The sequence below is a fragment of the Oncorhynchus clarkii genome, chromosome 19, assembly GCF_045791955.1.
Source record: "Oncorhynchus clarkii lewisi isolate Uvic-CL-2024 chromosome 19, UVic_Ocla_1.0, whole genome shotgun sequence".
NCBI lineage: Eukaryota > Metazoa > Chordata > Actinopteri > Salmoniformes > Salmonidae > Oncorhynchus > Oncorhynchus clarkii.
The window spans coordinates 29,074,246-29,087,389 of NC_092165.1; the positions used below are offsets into that span (position 1 = coordinate 29,074,246).

The 13,144-nt window shown below is 42.9% G+C and overlaps 1 protein-coding gene across 2 annotated transcripts in view; it reads left to right on the forward strand.

The window, feature by feature from the left end:
* Positions 1-2,715: 2,715 nt before the first annotated feature.
* LOC139375017 (calmin-like) overlaps positions 2,716-13,144 on the forward strand; it is a 40,355-nt gene continuing 29,926 nt past the window's right edge. For both annotated transcript variants that reach the window (XM_071116378.1, XM_071116379.1), the window contains exon 1: positions 2,716-3,228. In XM_071116378.1, coding sequence (XP_070972479.1) covers positions 3,138-3,228 — 91 coding nt within the window. In that variant the 5' untranslated portion in view covers positions 2,716-3,137. The remainder of the gene's footprint in view (positions 3,229-13,144) is intronic.

Sequence of the window (13,144 nt, forward strand, 5' to 3'; positions counted from 1 at the left end):
GTGTGCCTTGTTTGAACCAGCAGCAGCTGGTGCCCCGCCTTAAGCTGTGCCTTCTACTGCCCAGATGGGACCTAGCTGGCAACGAGTTTGTCAACAAACAAACAAACAATGCTATAGAGTCATACTGTAAATCCATTTCTACTGCACCCTTTTGACATGCTCTCCTGAGTTCTCCTGAACTTTCTTTAACGGATGTTGAAAAAAGACGTGTTATTCCTCTCTTGCTGACAAACAATTGCTTCATAAAAGCAATCCTAACATTTCACACACACATGGCATGAGTGCTACACTGGAGCACAGTATGAACTGTAGTGTGTCTTGAAAGCAATCAAATGTACCGTTTCTTACCAAAAACACTCGTATGCCTGTTTCTTATCAACCACAGTACTTGAGCTTCTGTCTCCTCCTCCGACTATGTGTCAGAAATGGAATAGGCTGTATAGTACTGTAGACATCGAAATTTCTGTCCTCGGAACTACCCTGCCCTGCATCGTGCTGCATAAACACTCGCTTCACTAATTATTGATTCACATTTCCTGAGAGGCAAAGCACAACACAGTACTGTACAAGCCAGACAGACACCACCGCTAAGGCTTCATGACTTCAGTCCTGGAAGGAGAGACCAACCGAATTGAATATCCATAGCTGACAAAATGTTGCTTATTTATACAGTACCATTACAAAACATGTGAACAGAGAAGAGATTCAAATACATTCTGTGAGTGCTTGTTTAATTAAGTAACCAAAAGTGCTACTATAAAAATGTATAATAGAATATGTCCATGCTCCCTGTGGGAGAGGGATGTTAGCAGGACTCTGCTGAGCTCATCTCCATGTAAGGGCTTTAAATCTAAAATAGATGAACCACCTGCAAGGTATAGGATTGTTCAGTGTGTGTAAACTGTGTGTGCGTGTGTACGTGCGTGCGTGTGTGTGTGTGCGTACGTGCGTGCGTGTGTGTGTGTGTGTGTGTGCGCGTGCATACGTGCGCAGGGGCGTCATGCATCCCAAAACTCTGAGGGGGCACCAAATATGTGAGGATGGCTTTTTTTCTGGATATCTAAGCATACATCTTGAGTTGTATGTATCCTGGTTATAAAATGTAAAAAATACTAAATATGCTTGCAACCCTAGTAGCAACGTTGTATATTTGTTCCAGCAGTTTCATATTTTCTAATGGGTTTACTTATTGTATTTTACACTATAGAGGTCAATCATCCTTACTGTAAGAAAACACCCACTATGAACACTGCACACTAGCCATTTAGAGGGTTGTTAGATACAGATCTCAAACACCGTAAAACATTATACTAACTGGTGTTGGTTGTACATAATTCAGGTGAAGGCAGGTGTCAATGCAAGTGTTAGTGGTACGTCTCAAGTGAAGGCATGTGTAACGTTTTGACAGAGGGTTTAGAAAGAGCTGAAAATGGCATGCAAGTTCATATCAGTCACACAAGAAGGGCTTTCATGGGTTTCTTTAAATATTTGGCTCTTTTTGTCGTTAACCACTGTCACAAGTTGACTCCCATCTACATTTTATTACAAAGTAGGCCTACGGTTTCCTCTGTGCTTGAAGTTCCTATGGACTGGACATAGAGACGAGACCTGCAATTTTAGAATATCTTACAGTGCATAATCCTGGTTGAACCTTATAATTCCCAGGGCTTTAATCACTGTTTGTAACTTTAATAACGCCTGCTAGCATACAGAGCACACATCATAAGGCCATTCTAATGACGTGGCCCTACACAGGAGCCAGGTTATATGGGCCAGCTACCCACAGAGACCTGGGGACGTCCCAAATGGCACCCCATTTCCTACAAAGTGCTATACTTTTTTTTTTTTTTACCAAAGCCTACTGGGTTCTTGTCCAAAGTAATGCACTGTGTAGGAAATAGGGTGAGTCTTTGGTCCAAATGACCACTGAATGTAGTGGACTCTTTCCTCCCCTCAAGGTGGGATAAAGGTTATTTTTTAACATTTCAGAATGTTCATAAGCTCCTCATGTGGCTTCATATTTCTATGTTCCTCATAGCTTGATCAAAGGGGGCATGCAGATTAAACCAACAGTTGTACAGTCAGTAGTCCTGTAATGTATTGCACTTGCAAGCCACCGACATAGGCTACAGTAGGCCTACATTTGTTCCTGTACTAGTTTGTATGGGCTACAGTAGTAGGCTCAAGGGCTACTTAATTGGCCAACATTCCTTACACCTGTTGGACATCTCCTTTATAGTGTCCCCTGGAACTCTCTCTCTCTCCTCTTGACAAATGTTGATGTGTGAATAGCAGGTTCTACTTTACATTTTCCTTGATGGCGAGTGAAATGAAAATGAGAAGTAGTTGTTTGAATGAGAGAGGTATTGAGTACAGGATATAATGCAGTACCATACGGGTGGCGCCCATGCTCGTTTAGTGCTGATGCGCTATATAACTGTAGCGTTGTGGTCCATCAGTTTTTTTGTAACATAAACGTAGTCTACCGGCAGAAGAAAATGTTTATTATTATCTCGGACAGGGAATCATACTAACGCGCCGTGTAATTCTAACATAATGCAATTATGTTTATAGCGGAAACGGTCTATCTGTGGTCCTATTCACAGCCATTCTGAGAACCATATCAGTCATTTTCTCTCTCTCTTTCTGAGCTGAGACTGGCTCTCCTTTCCTCGACTATACAGTGGCGGGATGGTGGGTATATACTGTAAGATACAACAGCCCACCTCGAAAATATTATCCAGGTGCTGTTAATAATTCCCTTCCTCTTTCCTTGTAGTTTGGTCATCTGTGCCATTTTCCGCGTCCTCGCTTTGCGCCATAGTGCTATGTGGGTGCTTTCTACGTCACCAGGGGGAAACTCAACGAAAACAATGATCCTTCGCCAGAAACCGTATCTACGGAATAGCATTAGAGTAGATTAGACCTTCTCTATGCTATAGCCTACCCCACTCGTGGCTCAGCGTCCGGCGACCACCACAATAGCCAGCTAGACAAGGGTAGAACGAAGGGGGATAAATAGGGTTGCCATCTCAATCGCCTCCAGATCACACGGGACTGGATGTAGCGTAGTCTGTTTTTTAAAAATATATATATATCGAAGTCCAGCCTGCAACTTTCCCCAGGGTACCGTCCTGATGGCTGGACACGAGTGGGAGTATAAGGACTGGTTCGAACGGGAGGAATTTATCGGACAGATCAGCGACATCCGAGTGCAGAATCTTCAAGGTATGTGGGGCAACCGTGGCTACCATGTGAAATAGAATGGAACCACTGCGTTCATTAGGCTTTATGTTAAAGCTTTGTATTGGTTGATTAGATTGAATCGGGGGACCCATAGTAAGTCAACCTCATCCGAATACCTTTCATGGTTGTAAAAAATGGTTTGTAAACATTCTACCTGTGCCATGCACAGACGGCTGAAGTTTGAACTTTTTGGGGTTTGTATTTTACCACACTCCGTCCGCGGCTATGGTTGATCTCATATCTCCCATCTAATTTCATGAAATCAGTTCGCGACGTGTAGGAATCTGAAAATGAAAGGGAGAAAACGTGACAATGGTGATAAACTGAAGACGGCTATGCACCACTAGAAACCTCAAAGACAGGGAGACCATGTTTTCTTTTATAGCAGACAATACACTTTCAATGAGGGGGCAGACAATATTTGATTGCTAATTCACAGCTGCGTGTCTGTAAAACTTCTAGAGCTACAAAGTTGCACGTCAAATCAAATTGTTTTTGTCACATGCGCCGAATACAACAGGTGTAGACATTACCTTGAAATGCTTACTTACAAGACCTTAATTAACCACTATGTAGTTCAAGAAATAGAGTTAAGAAAATCTTTATGAAATAAAAAGTAACACAAAAAATAACAATACCGAGGCTATATACAGATGGTACCGAGTCAATGTGCGGGGGTACAGTTTAGTCGAGGTAATTTGTACATGTAGGTAGGGGTAACGTGGCTATAGATAGATAATAAACAGCAAGTAGCAGCAGTGTAAAAGCAAACGGGGGGGGGGGGGGGGGGGGGGGGTTGGTCAATGTAAGTAGTCCGGGTTGCCATTTGATTCATTGTTCAGCAGTGTTATGGCTTCGGGGTAGAAACTGTTATGGAGCATTTTGGACCTAGACTTGGCGCTCCGGTACCGCTTATCGCGGTAACAGAGAGAACAGTCTATGACTTGGGTAACTGGAGTCTTTGACAATTTTTTAGAATTCAGGAATTCCTCTGACACCGCCTAGTATATAGGTCCTGGATGGTAGGAAGCTTGGCCCCAGTGATGGACTGGGCCGTACGCACTACCCTCTGTAGCGCCTTACGGTCTGATGCCGAGCAGTTGTCATACCAGGCGGTGATGCAACCGGTCAGGATGCTCTCGAACTTTTTGAGGATCTGGGGACCCATGCCAAATCTTGTCAGTCTGCTGAGGGGGAAAAGGTGTTGTTGTGCCCTCTTCAGGACTGTGTTTGGACCATGATAGTTTGTTGGTGATGTGGACACCAAGGAACTACAGCCCCGTCGATGTGAATGGGGGTGTGTTCAGCCCTCCTTTTCCTGTCGTCCATGATCAGCTCCTTTGTCTTGCTCACATTGTTGCATGTGACATTGTTACTTCTCTTCGCCCTGTTGTTTCTGACAGTTTCCCTGTGGTGTCAGTCTGAGTCGGTAGCCTATAGCCTGCCCTACGGTAGCATAGTCTGTAATGACTAGGCTATGCGCAGTGAATAAACAAGAATTGGGCAGCAAAGTGGGAAAAATGTATTTAATGAGTGTTGAGAATGAGAGCTTTGTCTCAGTCTCAAGAGGACGGATCACACATTAACTGAGGCCTCTGCAATGGACACACACACACACACACACACACACACACACACACACACACACACACACACACACACACACACACACACACATTTCTCCAGACGGACATATGAGCCTTCAAACGCACTTTGTGGCTGCTATAGCCTGCCAAATGCTTTTCACTGTAGCCAGATTGAGCCATCCACTACAACAAACATTATGTCTGTCTCTGTGTTTCACCTAGTAGTGCAATGAAATAAATGTAAAACGGTCTGATAATGCATAAGATATGTAAGACGTGTTGGATTGTTTGTGTGTGTGTGTGTAATGCATACGTTATAGGCCTATGCATATCCATGAAGAAGAACCTAAGACATGCTCTTGACATTTGAAGTGTGAAATGGTACACGAGGAGAGGTACCTGTTCCTGTTCTGCTCTGTCAAGCATCTGGGGTTGCTCCCCCCAGCTCTCTGTCGTTTTATCTTCCCCACGTTCTCTCTCCCTCCCTCTCTCCCTCTCTCCTTCCCTCTCATAACACCAACTGGTTTGACACTTCCATCTGATGACTAGCTGGCCCTGGAGGCTTTGTGGTTGGAAGAAAACATACTGAGGAGAACCCAGTGCATTAAAACAATGCTCTGAAGGGCCTTACATAACTAATACTCTCTCACCCATCAGAGAAAAGAGCAATGTCCCCCCTCTCTTTCTGTCTCTGCATTAGAGTGCTGAAATCTCAGAACTGTACGTTCCCACACAGCACACACACACAAACCCACCCACCCTCCCTCACTCACTCACTCACTCACTCACTCACTCACTCACTAAGGATCTACCATGGTCCACACACACCAACACAGTCATGAAGAGGGCACGACACGCCTCTTCCCCCTCAGGAGACTGAAAAGATTTGGCATGGGCTCAAAAAGTTCTACAGCTGCACCATTGAGAACATCTTAACTGTCTGCTTCACAGCTTGGTCTGGACACTGCTTGGCATACGACCGCAAGGCGCTACAGAGGGTGGTGCGTATGGCCCAGTACATCACTGGGGCCAAGGTCCCTGCCATCCAGAACCTCTATACCAGGCAGTGTTGTCAAAGACTAAAAATTGTCAAAGACTCCGGCCAGCCAAGTCACTTTATTGATTCATCACATACGCTTCTCCTACTGTTCATTATCTGTCCCTTTATTCCTAGTTATATGTACATACATTTAAAGTCAGAAGTTTACATACACTTAGGTTGGTGTCATTAAAACTTGTTTTTCAACCACTACACACATTTCTTGTTAACAAACTATAGTTTTGGCAAGTTGGTTAGGACATCTACTTTGTGCATGACACAAGTAATTTTTCCAACAATTGTTTACAGACAGATTATTTCACTTATAACTCACTGTATCACAATTCCAGTGGGTCAGAAGTTTACACACACTAAGTTGAATGTGCCTTTAAACAGCTTGGAAAATTCCAGAAAATGATGTCATGGCTTTAGAAGCTTCTGATAGGCTAATTGACATCATTTGAGTCAATTGGAAAAAGACCTCAGAAAAAGAATTGTAGACCTCCCCAAGTCTGGTTCATCCTTGGGAGCAATTTCCAAACACCTGAGGGTACCACGTTCATCTGTACAAACAATAGTACGCAAGTATAAACACCATGGGACCACGCAGCCATCATACCGCTCAGGAAGGAGACGCGTTCTGTCTCCTAGAGATGAACGTACTTTGGTGCGAAAAGTGCAAATCAATCCCAGAACAACAGCAAAGGCCCCTGTGAAGATGCTGGAGGAAACAGGTACATAAGTATCCATATCCACAGTAAAACGAGTCCTATATCGACATAACCTGAAAGGCTCTCAGCAAGGAAGAAGCCACTGCTCCAAAACCGCCATCAAAAAGCCAGACTACGATTTGCAACTGCACATGGGGACAAAGATCATACTTTTTGGAGAAATGTCCTCTGGTCTGATGAAACAATAATAGAACTGTTTGGCCATAATAACCATCTCAACCGTGAAGCACAGTGGTGTCAGTCTCATGTCGTGGGGGTGCTTTGCTGCAGGAGGGACTGGTGCACTTTACAAAGTAGATGGCATCATGAGAAAGGGAAATTATGTGGATATATTGAAGCAACATGTCAAGACATCATTCAGGAAGTTAAAGCTTGGTCGCAAATGGGTCTTCCAAATGGACAATGACCCCAAGCATACTTCCAAAGTTGTGGCAAAATGGCTTAAGGACAACAAAGCCAAGGTATTGGAGTGGCCATCACAAGCCCTGACCTCAGTCCTATAGAACATTTGTGGGCACAACTGAAAAAGTGTGTGCGAGCAAGGAGGCCTACAAACCTGACTCAGTTACACCAGCCCTGTCAGGAGGAATGGGCCAAAATTCACCCAACTTATTGTGGGAAGCTTGTGGAAGGCTACCCGAAACGTTTGACCCAAGTTAAACAATTTCAAGGCAATGCTACCAAATACTAATTAAGTGTATGTAAACTTCTGACCCACTGGGAATGTGATGAAAGAAATAAGAGCTGAAATAAATCACTCTCTCTACTATTATTCTGCAATTTCGCATTCTTAAAATAAAGTGGTGATCCTAACTGATCTAAGACAGGGAATTTTAACTATGATTAAATGTCAGGAATTGTGAAAAACTGAGTTTATATACGTTTGGCCAAGGTGTATGTAAACTTCCCGACGTCAACTGTATCTACCTCAATTACCTCATACCCCTGCACATCGACTCGGTACAGGTACCCCGTGTATATAGCCAAGTTATCATTACTCATTGTGTATTTATTATTACTTTTATTATTATGTTTTTAGATTCATTATTTATTATTATTTTACTTTTCTGGTATTTATTTTTTTCTTTCTCTCTGCATTGTTGGGAAGGGCCCATTAGTAAGCATTTCACTGTCATTCTACACCTGTTTACGAAGCATGTGACAAAAACAATTTGATTTGATTTGACACTGAGAGGCTCCCAGCTCATTGAGATGCTCAATGGACCTCTTTCTGAGCTGGTGGGTAGTTCTCTGTACTGACCTGAAGCATCTTTCATTTGAAACACTCCACTCATCACTAGTTGACAGAAAAGAATGACTATTGAAACATCTCAACTGCCTACAGTATATAGGGAATAGGGTGCCATTTGGGATGCAGACAGTGGATGGTGTGGGGAATGTGTCTCTGAGCTCAGCAAGAATAAATGATGCATAAAAGAGTTAATCAATATCGGACATGTTGTGCTGGACAAAGATCGTAGTAGCTGAGCTTTAGGTCACTAGCACGGCTCAGGAGTGCATGTGTGTGTCTGTTTTGTGTACGTGGACACACCTGCTTCTAAGTAGAGAGACCCACCGGCAACAGCAGTGTGTACACTCTACCTTTAGGGACTGGACATCTGTTGAAATAGTTTATGACAGTCTTCCACTGAAAGGAGCCTTCTGCCGATGCCATACAGTACCTCACAAAACACTCAAACAAGCTAGAGCCGCTGAGCCAGAGTGAAAGTCTGCAGTCCCTGCTGCGGTGGACTTGACTTTCTACTCGGAGAGAGAGAGAGAGCGAGAGAAGGCTTTTCTTCTAAAGCCCAGTGACAGAACAGATTTTCATACGATGTGTGGGGCGAGGAACTGCCTCAAACACTCACACTTGTTTGAATGTGATGTTCTTGAACGCTCACCAGGCCAGTCGAGTCCCCCACATCTCAATACTTATTCAACACAGAGTGACTAAGGGGGAAAGGCTGAGCACACACAGTGCTGCTTCCCTCACATTCTGGTATGAGTTTGAGGAGGGTAGGGTATAGAGAGAGAGATGGGGGTGGAGGCTAAAGGACAATGGTCTCTTCTCTTTCACTCACCCCCTGGCTTATTATCATTTGTGTTCCTCCTAAATTCTGTGTTGGTACTCAGGCAAGGCAAGTAAACGAGCTCAGATGTCCTCTTGATTCAGAACAAATTCAGTGTCCCTTTGATTCTCCCCCTGAAGCCCCCCATGTTTATTCAACTATACTGAAATCGTTGGTGAGACACACGAAACGCACTGAGTAATCACTATCAATGCACGCCATCCATCGCAGTGTTTGGATAACCTAACAGCAGTACAACCTTACATTATTTGTTGTGTTCCAAATGGAACCCTATTCACTATATAATGCACTACTTTTGACCGGGGCTCATACGGTTCGGGTCGAAATTAGTGCACTATCTATGGAATAGGGTATAATTTGGATTCCGTACGTTGTGTGCATGACCATCACTGACCTTCAGCTTGGTTTTCTCTTGGACAGAGCCATTATATTGCAATGTAAAAAGGGAACCAACTCAGATTAAATCAGTGCATAGTAGAGGTCGACCGATTATGATTTTTCAACGCCGATACCGATACTGATTATTGGAGCACCAAAAAAAGCAGATTGCGATTAATCGGACAATTTCTTATTTAATTTATTTGTAATAATTACAATTACAACAATACTGAATGAACACTTATTTTAACTTAATATAATACATCAATAAAATCAATTTAGCCTCAAATAAATAATGAAACCTGTTGAATTTGGTTTAAATAATGCGAAAACAAAGTGTTGTAGAAGAAAGTAAAAGTGCAATATGTGCCATGTAAGAAAGCTAACGTTTAAGTTCCTCGCTCAGAACATGAGAACATATGAAAGCTGTTGGTTCCTTTTAACATGAGTCTTCAATATTCCCAGGTAAGAAGTTTTAGGTTGTAGTTATTATAGGAATTATAGGACTGTTTCTCTCTGTACGATTTGTATTTCATATACCTTTGACTATTGGATGTTCTTATAGGCACTTTAGTATTGCCAGTGTAACAGTATAGCTTCTGTCCCTCTCCTTGCTCCTACCTGGGCTCGAACCAGGAACACATCGACAACAGCCACCCTTGAAGCAGCGTTACCCATGCAGAGCAAGGGGAACAACTACTCCAAGTCTCAGAGCGAGTGACGTTTGAAACGCTATTAGTGCGCACCCCGCTAACTTTGCTAGCCATTTCACATCGGTTACACCAGCCTAATCTCGGGAGTTGATAGGCTTGAAGTCATAAACAGCTCAATGCTTGAAGCATTGCGAAGAGCTTCTGTCAAAACGCACAAAATTGCTGTTTGAATGAATGCTTACGAGCCTGCTGCTGCCTACCACCGCTCAGCCAGACTGCTCTATCAAATCATAGACTTAGTTATAACACAGAAATACGAGCCTTAGGTCATTAATATGGCCGAATCCGGAAACTATCATCTCGAAAACAAGACGTTTATACTTTCAGTGAAATACGGAACCGTTCCGTATTTTATCTAACAGGTGGCATCCATACGTCTAAATATTCCTGTTACATTGCACAACCGTCAATGTTATGCCATAATTACGTAAAATTCAGGCAAATTAGTTCGCAACGAGCCAGGCTGCCCAAACTGTTGCATATACCCTGACTCTGCGTGCAATGAACGCAAGAGAAGTGACACAATTTCACCTGGTTAATATTGCCTGCTAACCTGGATTTCTTTTAGCTAAATATGCAGTTTAAAAATATATACTTCTGTGTATTGATTTTAAGAAAGGCATTGATGTTTATGGTTAGGTACAGTCATGCAACGATTGTGCTTTTTTCGCAAATGCGCTTTTGTTAAATCATCCCATATTTGCTGTCTTTGTTAGGAATAAATAGTTTTCACACAGTTCGCCACGAGCCAGGCGGCCCAAACTGCTGCATATACCCTGACTCTGTTGCAAGAGAAGTGACACAAAGAAATTCATGTTAGCAGGCAATATTAACTAAATATGCAGGTTTAAAAGTATATACTTGTGTATTGATTTTAAGAAAGGCATTGATGTTTATGGTTAGGTACACGTTGGAGCAACGACAGTTGCGAATGTGCACCGCATCGATTATATGCAACATAAACTAGATAGATAAACTAGTAATATCATCAACCATGTGTAGTTAACTAGTGATTATGATTGATTGATTGATTGTTTTTTATAAGATAAGTTTAATGCTAGCTAGCAACTTACCTTGGCTTCTTACTGCATGCGGGTAACAGGCAGGCTCCTCGTGGAGTGCAATGAGAGGCAGGTGGTTAGGGCGTTGGACTAGTTAACCGTAAGGTTGCAAGATTGAATCCTCGAGCTGACAAGGTAAAAATCTGTCGTTCTGCCCCTGAACAAGGCAGTTAACCCACCGTTCCTAGGCCGTCATTGACAATAAGAATGTGTTCTTAACTGACTTGCCTAGTTAAATAAAGGTGTAAAAAACATATATATTTTTTTAAATCAGCCAAATCGGTGTCCAAAAATATCGATATCCAATTGTTATGAAAACTTGAAATCGGCCCTAATTAATCGTCCATTCCGATTAATCGGTCGACCTCTAGTGCAGAGGATTTTGATATTGCTCTGTATTATTGCAGCCTATCCTGTCTGCCTGTACAGAGTGAAGTTCATACAGTATTCAGACATTATCATGCAGTATTCATTTGCTTAGACAGTTCTGCTGCTGCCTTCGCCTCCTCATCATCTCTTTCTCTCCTTTTCTCTCTCTGTCGCTCCTATCCACTCTGAGCCTCTATGTAAAACCGTGGGATCCGCGGTGGGTAAAAGAAAATCAGAATTAAGGTCATGTGCACTCTCTGTCTCTCTCTCTTACAATGCAGTTCTTGTAAGCACAGAAGAAAGAACCACTTTCATCCTCCCCTGCTCCTCCTCCACCTGCTCGTTATTCGAGGATTGCCTCGCTGCACGGTTCTCCAGAGCATCACTGATGTAGCGAGGTTCTGGGAGGCCGTAGATGTACAGCAGTGGACTTCTGAGTTCTGACGTCTATATTTAGTCTATTTACCACTTTCTCTGAGTAGCATGCATGAGGGGCTGACTTCCCTGACATGTACCAAGTGTGTGTAGTGTGTTGAAAAATATGCAGCTGAGAGCTAGAAGCCTGCGCAGCAGAGCTATTATGTAAGCCGTGTTTAACCCTGTCATATCCGGATACAGGAGCATGCTGTTGCTGACATGTACTAAGCGTGTGTGTGTAATGTGTGTGTGTGTGCGCGCATCTAGGGCTGGGTTGATACCAGTATCGCGATACTCGTTAGTATCGTGGCAAGGAAACAAAACGCGAAGCGACTTCACAAGGATTCATTTTCCAACTATAGCACACAATATTTTACATACAGAAGGTGTTTTAAAGGGCCAAAGAGTTAGATCTGCTTCGTGTTTTCATTTATGCCATGGAAAAGATATTGCAATACTTTTATCGTCCCGGCCCTAGCGCATGTGTGTGTAGTACAGAGGTTCAGTAGCATACTGTCACTGTAGCAGCCAGACAGTGAATGTGGAGTGTATCAAATATGGACGATTGCATCACTATTGCAAAGTCTCAGTTGACATGCAAGACGGGGAACAATGTTATTGTGAACTGAATAGTGAATAAACTCAACTGAATGGTGTCCGTATCTTTGAAGAAGCAAGTATAATGTGGACAACACTGTCCTCATAGCGGTGGTTTTCTAATGGGCAGAGATATTGCTAGGGCCAGACCAACAGTTCCAGGATGATGGTCGGTCCAAGTCAACTGTTCTTATTTTATCTTGAGTGATGATAAGTCTAAAGTTACGGTTTATGCTTCAAAAAGCACTCCTTTTGTAGGAGGCCCATTTTCCACTCTAAAAATACCATGGCGCATTTTAAAAGGTCAACGGTTATATTGTCAAATAAACCTGCGGAGAGAGAGAGAGTGGGGTGAGTTTACTCTTTGTCTGAGGTCTGTATGAGGGCCAGTTTTATTAGATGCAGGTGTTTCTACCAATGGGCTGAAGAAAGAAACGGTCCAACAGAACTTTGAATAAGTAACTCTCATAGATTGCAGTGATGATGACAAATCAGGGCCGTGCTCTCTCTGCCTACAGCTCTGTTTTTATAAAAAAGCAATGATTGTTGTTCTCAGGTTGACCTGTAGCTGTCAGGGGAAGGTAATCAGTAACCAGGTTTCTATCCAACCTTTTTATGCGATTAAAGTACATGTGGGGAAGAAAATGTGATGACAGGACGGATGGAAACAGAACATTTGTCGGGAAACTTTCAAATGTCGACAGAACTAAATACGCTAGACAAGATGGGATCTTTTTGTGTCAGTAAAATGTATTATTCAAGAAATGTCCATGGAAATGCTTTTACGCATGTTGTGTGGTCCTCCCACTACGACTCGTGAAGAAAGCTTGCAATTTATTAGGGTGCCGATTCAATAATTTATGATGAACTTCACAGGGTGGTGAAAGTGCCAGGTGATGAGCTCGATGCTCCCTTTG